The sequence below is a fragment of the Taeniopygia guttata genome, chromosome 4A (assembly GCF_048771995.1).
Source record: "Taeniopygia guttata chromosome 4A, bTaeGut7.mat, whole genome shotgun sequence".
Lineage (NCBI taxonomy): Eukaryota > Metazoa > Chordata > Aves > Passeriformes > Estrildidae > Taeniopygia > Taeniopygia guttata.
The window spans coordinates 11,568,359-11,583,920 of NC_133029.1; the positions used below are offsets into that span (position 1 = coordinate 11,568,359).

At 42.7% G+C, this 15,562-nt stretch overlaps 1 protein-coding gene and 1 long non-coding RNA gene across 5 annotated transcripts in view; one reads left to right on the plus strand and one right to left on the minus strand.

Moving 5' to 3' along the window:
* AMMECR1 (AMMECR nuclear protein 1) overlaps positions 1 to 15,562 on the minus strand; it is a 93,453-nt gene that overhangs the window by 56,983 nt on the left and 20,908 nt on the right. For all 4 annotated transcript variants that reach the window (XR_012055998.1, XR_012055999.1, XM_030272647.4 and 1 more), the window contains exon 2: positions 11,571 to 12,096. Coding sequence is in view for 2 of the 4 variants with exons in the window: in XM_030272647.4 (XP_030128507.1) it covers positions 11,571 to 12,096 (526 nt within the window). In the remaining 2 variants the exon portion in view is untranslated. The remainder of the gene's footprint in view (positions 1 to 11,570; positions 12,097 to 15,562) is intronic.
* Positions 12,150 to 15,562, plus strand: part of LOC140684170 (uncharacterized) — a 53,036-nt gene continuing 49,623 nt past the window's right edge. Inside the window, exon 1 of the long non-coding RNA XR_012056001.1 lies at positions 12,150 to 12,827. This is a non-coding gene — a long non-coding RNA (uncharacterized lncRNA). The remainder of the gene's footprint in view (positions 12,828 to 15,562) is intronic.

Sequence of the window (15,562 nt, forward strand, 5' to 3'; positions counted from 1 at the left end):
TCCTACACTGCTTCATTTCTTTGCTGCCATGAAATGGTGTGCAAATAAAAACTCATTTTATTAGGTGGCTGAAGCAAAGCAGTAAAGTTGCCAGCACCACTACTCTTAAAAACATTGCTGCTTAACATTCCATTTCTAACAGTATAGCCCCTGAAGTACTTAAACCATTCCTGCAAAATAGTCTCATCTTCCTTCCAACTTCACTTCCATAAAACTTTATTTATAACCTACTCATTGCTAGTTGGGTGGGTGAGGTGTTGGGGAGAATTACCGGTGAAAGACATCACTTCTGGCTCCAGATGTCCCAAACTACTAGTTCCTAAAGACTAGAAAAACATTTAGGGAAGTATCATTATAAGGTCACTGCTTGTATTTCCTTGCCACCCTACCTTTTCTTCCTGCTCATCTCCAATTCCAACACTCAGTAAAATCAAGAGAACTCGTCTCTACACAACCATAACTTACTGGCCCTAGCAGGGCACGGAATGCGTAACCATACCCTCCTCCCTCTTCCGAGTTTCAAAATGTCCATAAAACAATGGTGTTCATACTGCTTGAACAGAAACACAAGATGCAGTATGATTTTTCAGAAGGTCTTGTCTTCAACTTGTATTAGCAAATTTAAAACTGTCTGAACTATTCTCAAGGAAAGTATTCATTGAACAGAACCCTAAACTATGAAGGAAAATACTGTGACTATGAGAACCCCAAATGAAAAAACTATTCTGAAAAAAAAATCATTGCAAATTCTGTTACTTATTTGAGAAGCAACAATAGCCTTTAAAGGAGTCAAGCTAACATGAATACAACTGTGATTCATTTCAGATATAGTAGATTACAGTTAAAAAAAATGAAAATAAGGGAAAAAAGGGAAAAAAAAAAAGAAGTGTATGCCTCCAAGTTGCCAATTTAGGCAAAAATATCCTGAGCCAAGTCTGGAGAGCTTCTTGGCAGGATAATCCAGTCAAGAAAAAGAACAATTGCAATAACAGCCAATTTCTCTCTATACTAACCTGACAAAGAAGAGTAGGTTGAGGTGCCTTATTTTTACGTAAAGAACACAAGGTAGAGAGATTGAAGACCTCATTCAAGCTTGTCCACCATAATCACGTGGCCAGGAACAGAACACAATCCTTCCAAACACCACTGCAGTGATTCATCCTTAAGTCCCACTTGCCTCCTCTAATAACTTGGATACAGAGAGCTGGACAGAACCTGCAAAGCCCCAGAAACACTCAGAGGTCCAACAGCCATTCAGTCTTTTTATGTAAGATTGTCTCTTCATTCTTTTGACTAATCCAATCACTTAAAAACAAGTACAGATCTTAGCAGTGGAACCATCTGAACATTACTGATCTCTCTGCAATGGCCTCTTCCAAGAAATTTCTGGCATCTCCAATCCCCTAAAATTTAGTGCCAAGATGTCAGAGACCACTCTGAACTGGCCTAGTTTTCCCTTCCAGAGCAATTTCCATTAAACATTCTACAAAAAATGACAACCAAGAAAGTGTATTATGCTTATGTTGCCTAAGTATTGGATGTATATCTGTCATCCATACATTTATATGACCACTGGTCAGAGAAAGAGTAATATCTCACATTGCAGCAGCAGAGTGTTCATCATGTTCCTCTATCTTAATTTACCCTGTCTAGTGTAACTATTTCAGCTCAGGATGAGCAACAATCTGCTGCTGCTGAGCATCTCAACACATTTAAAAAAGAAGAAAGCATACTTAAATTAGCAGGATGGCAAAGGGTAGTAGGTAGTCTTTGAGCAGGTTATTCCAAGACATTTACATTACATATGTGAAGAAACTTAACACCTTGAAATCGTGCAAAAGGAAAAAAAGGAAGGGGGAAAAAAAAGAAGCAGCTGGCACCAAACAACCTGAAGCACAGATTTCATATTCTCCCAAAAAGAGGAACTGCTGGGAACTACTTTTTGCAGTGGCTTAAATTTTCTACCTTAAAAGCTAAAGCTGTCCAAGCACAGAAAACTGCAATAATTCATCCTTGAGGTGCAAAGAGACCACAGTGGTTAAGTGTATACACAAATACTTGTTTCACTTGAACCTTTTTCCAGTGAATTAAGAAAAAGGTAATTTGTGTTCCATTTATCCTTCTTCAGAACACTTCATTTTTAATGCTTGGGTTTATCCAGAGTTCCTTCCCAATAAACAGCCCCAATCTTTATGTATTCTCTCAAATTTTAGTCTCAGTATTTTAGAGGAATTCAGATACTACGGTGGGAAATATCCCATGCGAGATTTCTGCTGCCTGCCTCTTCTCTGGTTGTTTATTTTTCAATTTTAGTTGAACTGAATCAGATCCAGAATCCTGCTCTTATTTCTTAAGGAAGAGTGAGCCTCATTACTACAACTTTGCATTCTATCAGCATCTTATCAGGGATCAGTTTTAATACTACATTACCATTTTGTTCTTCAGAGTTTGCTTGTAACACTGTACCAAAAGAACTTACCTTCTACTGCTTGGCTTGCAGATTTTAATTTGTGTCAGTGACTTGCTGGAGTTTTGTTCCCCTCACGCTTACGAGATGCTTCAGTTGCAGTTAGTCACCTTCCTTCAGGCACTGCAGCACTCTTTGAAGAGGGCTTCTTTCCTCACTACACCTTTTCTGTGGGTTTTTCAACCACCCGCTCAGCCCCCAGCATTCTCTCTGCAGAAACACTACTTAAGAGAAGATTGGCGCAGCACTTTCTTTGCCTACTTAACGTGGCAGACAAATAAAGTATTGAAGACTACAAAAATATGGTTTTTATTCCTCATAAAGGTCTTTGCAAGGGACCTTTGCATAGCGCATCATCTTTCCCAAAAGTTTATCTTTCAGCAAGTTCATTTATACAGAAAAGAACAGCCTTGCAAACTTGCCATTCCTTGGCAGCTGAACATACCCTTGTGCTCACTTACTGAGTAAGGAAAATAATGTGGCACCCAACTCTTATATTCTTCCAGTTACCTAGAAAAAGGGGCTGGAAGCAACCAGATTTACACAGGCCCACAATGCTGTCCACCAGTGGAGAATCACACACTTTTTTCTACCTTAATAATACACTTAAAACTCATGAATTCTTGAGCTTCACCCATAGAATTCTTATCTCTGTACAAAGCCCCACATGGAAAACAGGAAGTGTTTTAATTTTCAGAAAAGATAAAACAAAAGCATTACTGGTGCTAAAGATAAAAACTTATGACAGGGATCCTTCTCGTCCTCTCTCTTCTGTCTCAAACATGGCCCCCAAGCACCACTCAGTAAAGCAGACAGCCTCACAGATGCTAGAACCCATGGTGTGCCAACAAAGCCTGGAGAGAGACATCTTTGCTGGCAGGGGGCAAAAGATAAATTACAGGAGTATGTCTAGGGCATATATATTACAATCACTGCAGCCCCAGGTTCAACTTCGCCAAAGATGCCACAGATTTCAAGCTAATGGAAAGAAAACAAAAAAGAGATTTTATATACCATTAAAGATTGTGAAAACTCCATCTTTGTAACACAAGAGTGCTCTGGGAAGACATACAGATGTTGATATGGCTGCTGTCCCAGTGACCTTGCCACAACTCCATGAAGCTGTTCTGTATTCCATAAGATGTCATTCTCATGAAATTAGCACTTTAATAACCCTGGCTGCAAGTACTTAGCGTGGCAAAGCAATATTGTACTCACAACAAGCACTGCCTTCCAGGAAGTTACCAGAGCTCTGTCAGCTTACAAAAACTTCAGGCATATCCTCTAAGGCATGGACACAGACATGCAGTCTGTTAGGGGACACCAGTTGTGAAGGGATGACACAAATGCAAAACAAAAAAGATCTCAGCAAATATGGTTCTGACCAATGGAACAGGAAGGTATGCCACTTCAGAAATAAAGCCCTTTATATTGATTGTTTAGCCAACACCCCAGTCACAAAAATGAAGGGCTTTTTAGAAAGTCAGACAACTAGCCCAGGAAAGATGCTGACATTTTTATAGTGCTGGATTGATAAACTGCCCAACTTCTGGTCAGTCAGCATATACCAGAGTACTACCACACAGTGAGGAAGTGCAGCACTAGGACCAACTCAACAGCTATATTCCATTTGAGAGCTATTGCACTACCAGCATGCTTTCTTATCAAGGACATGTTTCTGAGAATTTGTCAATTAAACACAGTAGAGCTGCCCCATCTTGTTATTCAAATGCAAACTTTGCAATGCTAAGCAGAGTACCAATCTTAATAACCCACTCCTTGGGAGCATAAACATCATAAAAGAAGTCAAGCATTTTCATAATGCTTTGCTAAGAGGGTCAGGGCCTGACTGGACTTGTTTTGGCCTCCAGCCTAGCAACAGTTTCTGTATTGGCCAAACTCTGGTGAGTCTACTATTATTTTTAAATAATTTACATATTTCCTGCCTTCCATGGAGACTCCTGCCACAAACCACCAGTATATGGCATACATATATCAAACAACTAACACTTCTATTTCTGAAGTAATTTGATGCTACAGAAAACTTGTACTTAACTGTAAACAGCTACTTAATGCAAAAACAGATAACATACTGAGCTTGCTCTATTAATTATGCCATGAGTTTTGAGAGAACAAAAACTGAAGACTACATTTCATTCATTAACTGGTCACAGTCTAGATCTGTAAAATAAGCAAAATTAACTAGCCCATGGCTCCAAATTTTTATTTTCTGGTTATCTTTTAACTGTGCCAACATTTCTTAAAGGTGCCAACATTAAATTTCTCTTGTTTTAGTATTCAGTGTTAGATAACATTACTATTATATTTAACTCACAACTGAAAAGAAGGCAGAACTAGATACTCTTTCAGCAGCTCCAAATAAAATACTTGCATTCTTAAATCATTAACGTTTCAACAATTTCTAGCAAAAAATACTGAACTTAGATGTACGTGTGAAGTACACCAAGTCTAGACACAAAATACATTTTTCTGACAGACAGAGTTTAAATGTCAAAAACAATATTAAAATCTGAATTGCCATGAAAATCTTTAGCAGGAACATAAAGCACCAAATTGAATAAAGAAAATATGACAAACAACGTGAATGTAACCAAACCAAAGGAGGCAATAAAAATGAATGACCAGACTGATGGCACAAGGAGAGGTCGTTGCTGACTCCTCTCCATCCTACAAGGAATATGAGAACAATTAACTTCCACAGAACTAGTACTGCAGAGAATCAGAGCACGTAGTATTTGTGGTGACTGCTTTTAGCTAAAGAAACAAAACCAGGGTCTATCCTTAAGACTGCCAATGATTTGATTTCCTGTATTACTAGAAACTACCTCATCTGCATGTAAGAACAACTCATTAAAGTGAATTTACGAAGGAGAAAGTCCTCAAATTACAGATAACCTAATCTGGAGTTTATCATAGCATTATTTTCTCAGTTCACCAATCATATCAAGAGGATGAACCTACTGGCAAAGGCAACTTCTTTCTGAAGCCATGCAACCTTATCCCTTCTGTCCCTCTGCTGCACCAAAATGCATTCACTAGATCTGCTTTCAAATATGCTGGGAATTCCCTGCTGAGCACTGCCAGTGCCAGCCAAAATACACATTCTCTACTGTACTATATTTTCAAAGCATCTACCATGGAATGCCACTCTAAAAGAACTAGCACTTCATATTCCAACATTTAACATTCAACAGTAAAGACCAATACATCCTGTTAATTCAGAAGAAAATACTGAACCTTGTACAAATCCACATGACCTGCACATGAAAACCAGAATGAAGTCAAACAGACACACAGACATGAAAGAACATTTCCCTGTATGTTTCCTTGTTGATCTTTGGCCATGACCAAGCAATCATTATAGCTGTTGTGTAATATTTGACTGTAACAATAAATATAAATTATTATTATTATTGAGTCTGCCACAAAACAGTGCAAGTCTCCACTGCCATAAAACCAAGTCCTGCAGAGAAACAAAAAAATTTCATATTCCTGGCATTAAGAGCAGTAATGACAATAGGTACAGCTCAACTCTGTGTAGGGATTGCAGAGAAAGAACACTGCTGGGTTTTTTAAGACAAAATGAAATTCTGAGTTTCCAGACAAAGTTTCAAAGAAAAGCATGTAAAGAAGCATATACCAGAGCAAGCAAGGAGTTAAGTGCAATATTACCATAAGTTGTAGAGACTAAAGCTGGAGGTCAGGCTGCAGCCAAGAAACAAGAAATTGAGAAAAGCATGAAACCCTATCAACTGCAAGCCATAACATTTTTATTCACATGTATGTGTAAGCATTTGTACACACTATAGACAAGTCTCATCTCTCTTCAATGCCTTACTAGAAAGCTCTGGACAGTAAACAAGAAAAAAAATCAGCTTTGCGACTGTACAGGAAGATTTCAAGCTATTTCAATCTAAATTACCAGCAATTCTCCACCATTACCAACACTTTACCAAGACACAGTAACTAAGGAAAAACCCTGAGTATCCAGTAACCCTAGAACTGTTTCCTTACTACAAGATTAAGTTATACTCACTTTAAGTAGAATCACAACTTAAAGTCTTTGAGTGAGAAAAATAATGGCCACAAGACTAGCTAACTCTGTATTTTTAAACTGTATTGAATTGAAATGTTTCCAAATTTCACTAACAAAATATTAAGGTAGTGTAGTACTGCTACCCCATATCCTTTCAGATTATGTAAATTAGCCCTGAAAACACAATTAAATACTAAAGTCAGGCACATTAAGATGGCTGCAGATTTGCATCTCTGTCCTGTAGCCAAACAAACAGTTGCTGCAAAATGCCACAAGTCATCAATGAAGAAAGGAACAGATAAATTTCTGAGCTAAGTCTTTAGCTCAAAACTGGCCATCACCTGGACAACATTTTAATCCAGAGGTCAATCACAGAAGATGGTCAAGCCATACAGATTATTCCTAGCAAAGAATGAGGTAGCCAGCAACATATCCTCATGTGCACAGGGCTGTCAGCTTCCCTAAAGCATCAGAACCACCACAGGTACAGAGGTCAGCTACAGGAACCACCTACTGTTGCCAGCACAGTCCCCAGAGAGATGAGGAAGATGTGAGCCAGTCTTCATTTGGGCATTTGAATACAATTCCCAAAGAGCTCTTCAGACAGATGGGAAGCAGGGCACAGGCCTCATCACTCATTCCAGCTGCAAACTTGTGTTCTTTGTTACCAAGTACAAGATGATGGGGGTAGAACAAATGATTCCCCTTACAGATTATATCAAGTACAGGTGGTCACCACTAAAATAATCCTGCTCACTAGCAGGAAACCTTCAAGAAGGGACTACAAAAAGCAGACAACTGACAAAAGAGTTAACCTGATGGACTGCCAGACAATGTCCTCTCCACGAAGATGTTAATATTAAAATTAAGTAGGCAAGATTAAGATTTTGAAGCAGACATTGTGCAGGACTAAAACTCAGAAAGATGATTTCTGTGTGCCAAGGGAAATCAGTACAGTGAGCAGAGATGTGAGATTCTAATAAAAAAGTCCTCCTCACTCCCCACAGCACAGCTTCAACTGAACTCCTCTTCACACATGTATCCTCCCTCTCTTGTCACAACCTTCTTGCACTTCCACTCAAACACTTTCCTACTAGAAGGAAAACAGCAGTGAGCAAGTGTAAACCTTGAGCACCTTCACACTGGTAGACACCTCCTTTCCACTTCCACAATGGAAGGCAGGACATGGTATTGTTTCCACTAATCATAATGGCCAGTCTTGTGTATTGCACAAGACCAAACCAGAAAAGCAATAAAGGGATAGGAGTTACACATCAGAAAGGCAAGAAACACAGGGAAAGAAGGCTACTCAGTTTTCCTTCTCCATAAACGAGTGGGCTAAAATGCTTTTACAACTCTTCCTGCATCCCCTTACAATTCATTTCTATGGACAAGTTCAGTTTTCTGTAACTTTACTCATCAAACTGAGTCTCAAAAACAGTGTCTAGATGACACTCAGTCCTAGAGACAATTGTGTCTGGGTCAGCAATTTTCAAATTTTGTATCAGTGTTCACACTGCAGGGTCATTTCTACATAACTTCTGCAGCTCAAGAATGAGAGCCATCGCACTGGTGGAAGCAAGACACAGGCCCTGCAGGACACATCCTGCAAAGAAGGACAAGGGTGGCTTAGAGAGCAACCCAAAGTGAAGTGAAATTAAAGGTACAAGTCCAATTAAGAGTGACAGAATAAAATGTCAGCAGATCCATGGAGCCTACAAGAGGAGAGGAAGTCCATGGCTGGAAGAACTTCCTCAGCCTATTCTCAACAAAACACTGCTGGAGAGATTCAGTGTCTTCCAGCTATCTTCTTTTAACTCCATGAGTCACCACCCCCTCCAACCCAACACCTCCCTAGCAATACCCTCAACACCCTATTCTCTTGTGCTTTAGGAACTTCAGAGGTAGGAAAATGCCAACTGTTTCATCCATGTATGGGCTGCCCTGGAGTTCAAAACCCACACCCTTTCAAAACAAGCTTTTTGAGTCATTCCTACTGCCTTGAATTTGCTGCCCTGATGCTGTCCTCATCTTGCCATCAGAAAGTCGGAAAAATCCAGATGTGTCACAAGCAGGTTTTGCTGTAAAGACAAGATGCCTGAACCCCTTGTCCAAGTGATTCAGCCACCTGCTTTTCTTTGATCATGCCCAGTTTCATTGTTCAAAGACCTGCAAGGAATATGAGTAATGTTTGTGTGAGGATACCTGCTCACAGGTCTTTTATCCTCCCTGTAATTAACATAACTTTAAAAAATAATTCTATAATTTGCATACAAACTCTTATTTTAGGCCACTGCTCTTCGACCAGGTATTTCAGTCTATGGACAAAACCTCCAAATGAATTCGAGGCAGAAAGATGCAACACACATTCACTGAAAAACACCAGTTTTCATTCAGTTTTTTTTTTGCTGTACAGGATGAAGCCAGCTTCAAAGTCAACATCTAACCCTTGTGAGTTACCCAGTTATAAGACTGTCTGTTAATCTTGTGAATGCTAGAAATCATGCTGCCTCTGAACACTTAGCAGGAGCAATTTACTGACCGAGCTAAAATTTTACATGTAATACTGAACAACTTTTTCAAAGTTGCATCCCCAATTGCACCAACATAATCAGCTCACATGGCTGCTGAAAGCAGCAGTTCTGCCATCTGTTTGCTTATTTCCACCTCACACTTGTGCAGGTACAAATGTTTGTGAAGCCATGCAATGATCCAGGGAGAACCAAACTCTGAAACCAATCAGGGGAAAATACAAAATTATTGTTAGATAATTCCCTGGTTTATACAACCATGCATGATGGCACAAGCATGGGAATAAAAAGAAATTACATTGTGAATTCTAATTACAGTGCCACTTCCTGAAGTCTAGAAGTTCAGAAGTTGATGCAGCAACTTTTCACCAAGTCTAGCAACTAAATCTGAAGAACACATATGAATTTCAGAAAAAATCAACTAATTTTACTTAGTTTGCAATTGTGTTGTTGTTAAAGTAAGAAGCAGGAGGGGAAAATTCAAGTGATCTACTGCTTACTAAGAAGAATCAAAGAGCTTACTGGAAATCATTTCAGTGCTGAGATCTTCACCCCTGCCTCAGTTTCTTCCACTAATAAAACAGACAGTAGAACTAATCTGTTCAACAAATGATTCTGCAACACAGAAAAAAACACAACACCAAGGTAATATTGTTACAGAGACACAGACAAAATTCAACTCTCTTACAGCAATGAAAAAGTGAAACAGCAAAAAGCTGATGTTACAGCCTGTAGTGGTCTGGGATGGAAAACAAACACAGGACAACGCACAGCAAAATGGCTACTCAGAGCAGCAGCTGCTGAACAGTTTTTATCTACAGAAGGACAGACACGGATTTGCAAAAGACCTGGGTAAAGAAACTCACAGTGGAGTCTCCCTGCCCTCCTTTCATTATTGGTACTCTGATGAAATCACATAGGAGTTATGAAGAGCATATAGGGAAGACTTGCTGGGGTGGCAGGTTAAGTAGGAATCCACAGAGCTGGGTTGTCATGACAGCAGCTGAAAGTATGCAAGAGATGTATAGATCCTGGGTGTTAGAACAGCAAGGACTACAAATAAGATTATCAATATATTACATTTTTAAACACCAAGAAGCATACACTACATCTCATTAACAAAACACAGACTGCACTATAACCATTTGCACTGGTGAGGGTGCACAAGGATCCAGGACATATACAGAAAACTTGCACTCATTAAGTACTGAGAAAGCACAGGTTCTCACAAACTTGGTAGTCATGCTATATATAAGAGTAAAAAAGTGACATGCATTCTGGTGGACCAACACTGAGTCGAGTCTCAGCTGGAGCTTGGAAACTCACCACACGAGCTCCATTGCATTTAAAAGAAAAGTAAAACACCAGAAACTCATTTTCAACAACCCCTTACATTAACTCTACAATCAAACAGACTTGGATCATGCAGTCACTCGGTAACTCATCCCGGCTGAAAGGAAGGAACTTCCTGTCAGAGAGAAGTTACTCCCTGATGCGTCGAGCTCTATCTGCAGCAGCATGCCCGGCTCCCCGGCACAGGCTGGCTGCAGGTGCTGACATGCTGGGCAACACGGTCCTGGCAGGTCACTTCTGAAGGCGGTGGGGCACAGGGCTCAAGACAAACATTGAACAAGCGTGGCCAGGGATGGGAATAAAACAGGCCCCTGTTGGACCCTCTTGCAAGGAAGCTTGGGAGGCAGAGGGAGGATGGGAGTAACAGGTGTTTATGTGATCTGTTCAAAACTCTGATTTGGTGGATTACTCAGGGACTCGGGATGTCTAACACTGAGTGATCTTCAGGAGTCATTACAAAGCAAGGACTCTGAACTATATGAGACCAAAGTAGCGTTACAAGTGCCTGGCACGGGGAATGTACAGGTACACCAGTGCTCACAAATCCGGGACTCGCACGACAGGGCTCTTATACTGGGTACTCACCATCCAGCACTGGTGAAGGAGAGGCGCGCCCTCATGCAGAATACACGGACAGCGAGAGGCTGCCTAGTGAAGGGGTCCCAGTAAGGACTACTGGTGAAACAAGCGAGGAGCGAGCTACTCGGGGGCTGTGTTCAGCGGGGAGAGGGCACTGCCCACGGAGCGCGGCGGCCGGAGGTGGCCGCGGAGCCTGCCACAAAGGCGGCCGCTCGGAGCAGGGCGCTGCCAGAGGTGTGAGGGATCACGGGGGAGATGTCACCAGCGAGTCCCGTGCGCGACGGGCCAAGAGGGGCCGGGGAGGAGTCACCGAGCTGGCGGGCAGCGCAGCGCTCCCCGGGGCGAGCCCGGCGCGGGAGGGCAGCGCGGCTCCCGGGGAGCGGGGGCGCCCGCGGGCCGGGCCCGGGGACAGGCGTGGGGCCAGGCGAGGACAGCGGCCGGGCGGCGGCAGCGGGGAAGGTGCCGGGCGGGAGGCGGGAGCCGGCGGGGAGGGAAGGGAGGGAGGGAGGGCGCCCGGCTGGGGGGAGCCGGGCGGGACGGGCGCGCACGAGGCGCCCACGCGGGCGGTCGCGCCGATACTCACTATGGGTCGTTGGTGAAGCGGGGGCTCCGCGGGGGCTGGTATCCGTACAGGTGACAGTAAAGCACATCGAAGCAGAAGCAGCACATCTCGGCCGACACCACCATCTTCCTGCAGCCGGGCCCGCCGGAGCCGGGGGAGGCGAGCAGCGAGGAGGCCGGCGGGGAGAGGCCAGCGGGGCCCCCGCCGCAGCTGGGCGGCAGCGGCGGGGACAGGGCGCAGCCGGCGGCGCCCCCCGCCAGCCCCCCGATGCCGTTCAGGCGGGGGCCCCCCGGCGGGGGCAGCGCCCCCGGCTCGCCCCCCGCCGCCGCCGCCCCGCCGCAGTGGGAGCCGCCGCCGCCGCCACCCGGGCCGGCCGAGCCCGAGGGAGGGGAGCTGGAGAGTTTCTGCTTCTTCACCCCGCAGCAACCCGCCGCCATCTTGGAGCCGTCTCCCCCCACGCAGCGCTTCCGACCCATGGCGGGGGGGCCGGCCGGCCGGCCGGGGGACGTGCGGCGGCCCGCTCCGCCTCCTGCCGCGCCCGCTTCGCCTGCACGGGGAGGGGGCGGGAGAGGGGAGGATGAATGAGGAGCGGGAGGGGAAGGAGGATCGGCGGGGAAGGGGGGGTGGGGAGAAGAGACAGAGAGAGCTGCGTTAGAGCGACCCGGTGAGCGGTCCCGGCGGCCAGGGCCGGGCCTGAGGGGGCCGCGCGGCCCGCAGGTGTGGCGGCCTTTCCCCTCCCCTCTACACGCTAAGCCGCCCCTCTCGCCTTCCCCCCGCGTTTTATCTCCTCCTTCTGCCAGGGAAGTGGAGGAACTCCACCTCGCGTGCTTAAAAAAAAAAAGAAATAAAAAAAAAATAAACCCACAAACCCGAGCTTTGCAGGCACCGCGCGGCAGGAGCAAAGCCCTTGAGATGGTTAAAAACACCCCGCTAAATAATTCAAGTGACCTGAAATGCCTTTCTCTGGGGAAAAGAAGGGGAGGGCTGTGTTGGAGCCGCCAGGCTGGGAGCCTAGAGAGAGTGCTTGGATGCAGCTATTAAGCATGCAATCGTGATGGCTAAAAGCCACGGGCTTTAAATGTATGTATATATATCTATATATGATATATCTTTTTTTAATTACAGCTTTGGCAGTTACTTCACAAGCAGTAAATAGCCGCTCGCAGCATAGGCCCGCAGCTGCAGAGACAGCAGCCATGACCCGGTGCGACCACGGCGCTGGGTGCGGGCGGCCCGGCAGGGACCTCTAGGGAAGGGAAGTCCAGGAGGAAAAAAAATGTGAGTTCCCGCTGTTCTCCAGAAACCAAAAATTAAGCTTATTAGGGAGGGGAAATGTGTTTTATATTACTGTTTTACATTAGTCTCACATATATATATCTGAATGGATGGAGAGACTTGCAAACAGTGATAAAGTACTTCAAAATCTGTAAGTATATTTAGAAAATAACACCTCACCCGTCAGTGTTATGCAGCCATCTCTGGCATGGGATGTAACAGCTGTTTAACATAGAATAGCAGCACTACAGTATCGAGGAAGACAAGGCAGTGAGGACTGCCACACAGAGTTAAAATAATATCACAAGGTTAGAGAGACAGCCGTTACACAAGCTGAAATGCAGTATACAGAAAGATTTCAGTGTCAAACTGCACGGAGACTCAGTTTTGCATTTCTTGATGGAAATGGTTCCTCTAGCATCCTCATTATATTAATTTTGGCAGCATCTTAAATGATGTATATGAAGAAATTTAATTACTAGGCCTCCTATAATAATGGGTTAAAAGGTCCTTTGGAAGTTTTCTGTCCAAATACTGGCCTAAACTCCTCTTTCTTTGATTCTGAATCATAGCCTGAATTAAAACAGCTGCAGGGAATAATAGCAAACAGAAAGGAGAATTAGATGGTGTGAAGCAGTCTTTTCCATTTTTAAATGTAATGTTTATGTTTGGAGCTGGCGAATCCCTGAGAAGGGAACCCAATTGCCTTCCCAAACAATGTTCAAGTTTCTTTCAAAACAAAGACAGTGTTTTCCACTGAGGGATTCATTTGTTTAAAATCAGTTAGCAGTGACACCTTCTGTTGCTTTTGGGAAAATAGTTTCTCCAGATACTGATTTCTTTTTCTCTTTTTTTTAACATCCTATATTATTCAACACCAATATTTATAAAAATATTCAGTAACTGCAAAAGCTTACGATGCAGACAGAAAGATTAATTGTTTGCTCCATGGGACAGATATTTGGAAGATTCATTGGAAGGCTCAGAGCTAAGACTGATATCCTTATGCAGTATCAAGAGTACTAATAATGAATAATGATAACTTTTTGATTAAATATTGTATTGCAAATGGTCCCTGAATGAAAGGGTAAACTAAGTATGTTACTTAATCATGAGAAAAACCTTCATTTTTTCACTTCTGCTGATGTTCTCTGCTGTATTTGTGTATAATTGTGTTCCTATTTTACCTCAGTGCATATAATGCATACTAAATCTCTATGTAAAGACAACAAATATACAAACACAACTGTGGAAACTAGTGGAATCGGGAAGACAGAATTGTATTATCAAATATCTTATAGTGGAGAGAACTGCAGACTCACCAAATGTTCTTTATAGCTCAATGGAAATTTTTCTTTTCTAGTTGAAGGAGCATTTATTCTTTGGGTAATATGGCTTTGGTTAACTGCAACATGTGTTTCATTGGTCCTTTGCTTCAGTTAAGTATCAAAGACTTTTACATTTCTTACTACAAGAATTGCTGAATGTACTTCTATACTCTGCTAACTTCAGCAGATTCTTTCCTGTTGGTTTATGACAGTGCTGTGCCTCATGCAGTCAAATATCCCAAGTGAACTCTGGATGAAAAACAAACTCTTTAGGAGTATCAACAGAATAAGAATGGTCATGTAATTAGGTCAATGCAATTTAGGAGTGATGTAGCTCTCCTTTACGACTTTCACTGTTTAGCACTATTGCTCACCTCGTTCTAAAGCCCCAGTGATTTCAGAAAAGTAACAGATAAAAATTAATGTTTTAATTAAAAAAACACAATTCATTATTCTTGAAAAGAGCTGTAAATTATTATAGGAAACACATAATTATTTGCAGAAATATATTTCTCAGTGATCTGACCCTGCTCTGAAGGATTGCCTTTCTAAAACAAAATAATCAGAATGATTAGTGTCTGGGGGAAATTATGTCCTGACAGACACAATCTAATTCCTTTGAATCTGAGGTAAAATTTGCACTGACTGTAGCAGAAGTCAGATTGTTGTTAAGTGGGCCAAAAGATCATTTATGTTTCTCCATTATGTTTTCTACAATCTAATTAGAAGACGAATCAACCAGAACAAGGAAACAATGAGCCAAAATTTGGCTCCATCAGTAAGCAGGAGTGAACTAATCCTTGCCTTATTAGTATAAATTCTTTTAATAGGCACTGCAACAGGTGAGGGTTTTAAAAGGGTACTTAAAATAGCACATTTAGACTGTTTGGCTCCATGTGCACTTCTGTGGAGTAGTAATATTGGTTTAAGCAGCTCTACCTCAGCTAATTGTTCTCTTTCCTGCCCCACCCATTGTGTTGTGTTCATGCAGCTGCCTGTGCAGATGCGAGGCAGAAGATGAAGTTTAAAAACACTCTTTTCCATAAAATATTTTTCAGCCAAATCAGTTCTCCAGTCTGGTTTATCAGAGGGCTGCACAAAAATCTGTGTTGGCCTCTTGAAGTGGCTACACAAAATTAGAATTAATGGCCTTGGGCAGCTGAAACAGTGCTGGTGAAAAATTAGAAGATGCAGCCTAAAGCAGCATTTCACATATTTATGGGGAAACTGTTAGAAATCACAGAAACGACTGAATTTTAAATAATAGGTGAAGAAAACCAGTTGAGGAAAGGTAAAGGGCCTTGAATGGGAAGGAAATTAATTTCTGCTTGGGACTGTAGAAAAGTCAGTCAGGTAATGAAGGAAAGGGAAACAGAAAGTCCTCTTTTCAAAATACAGACTATTCCACTT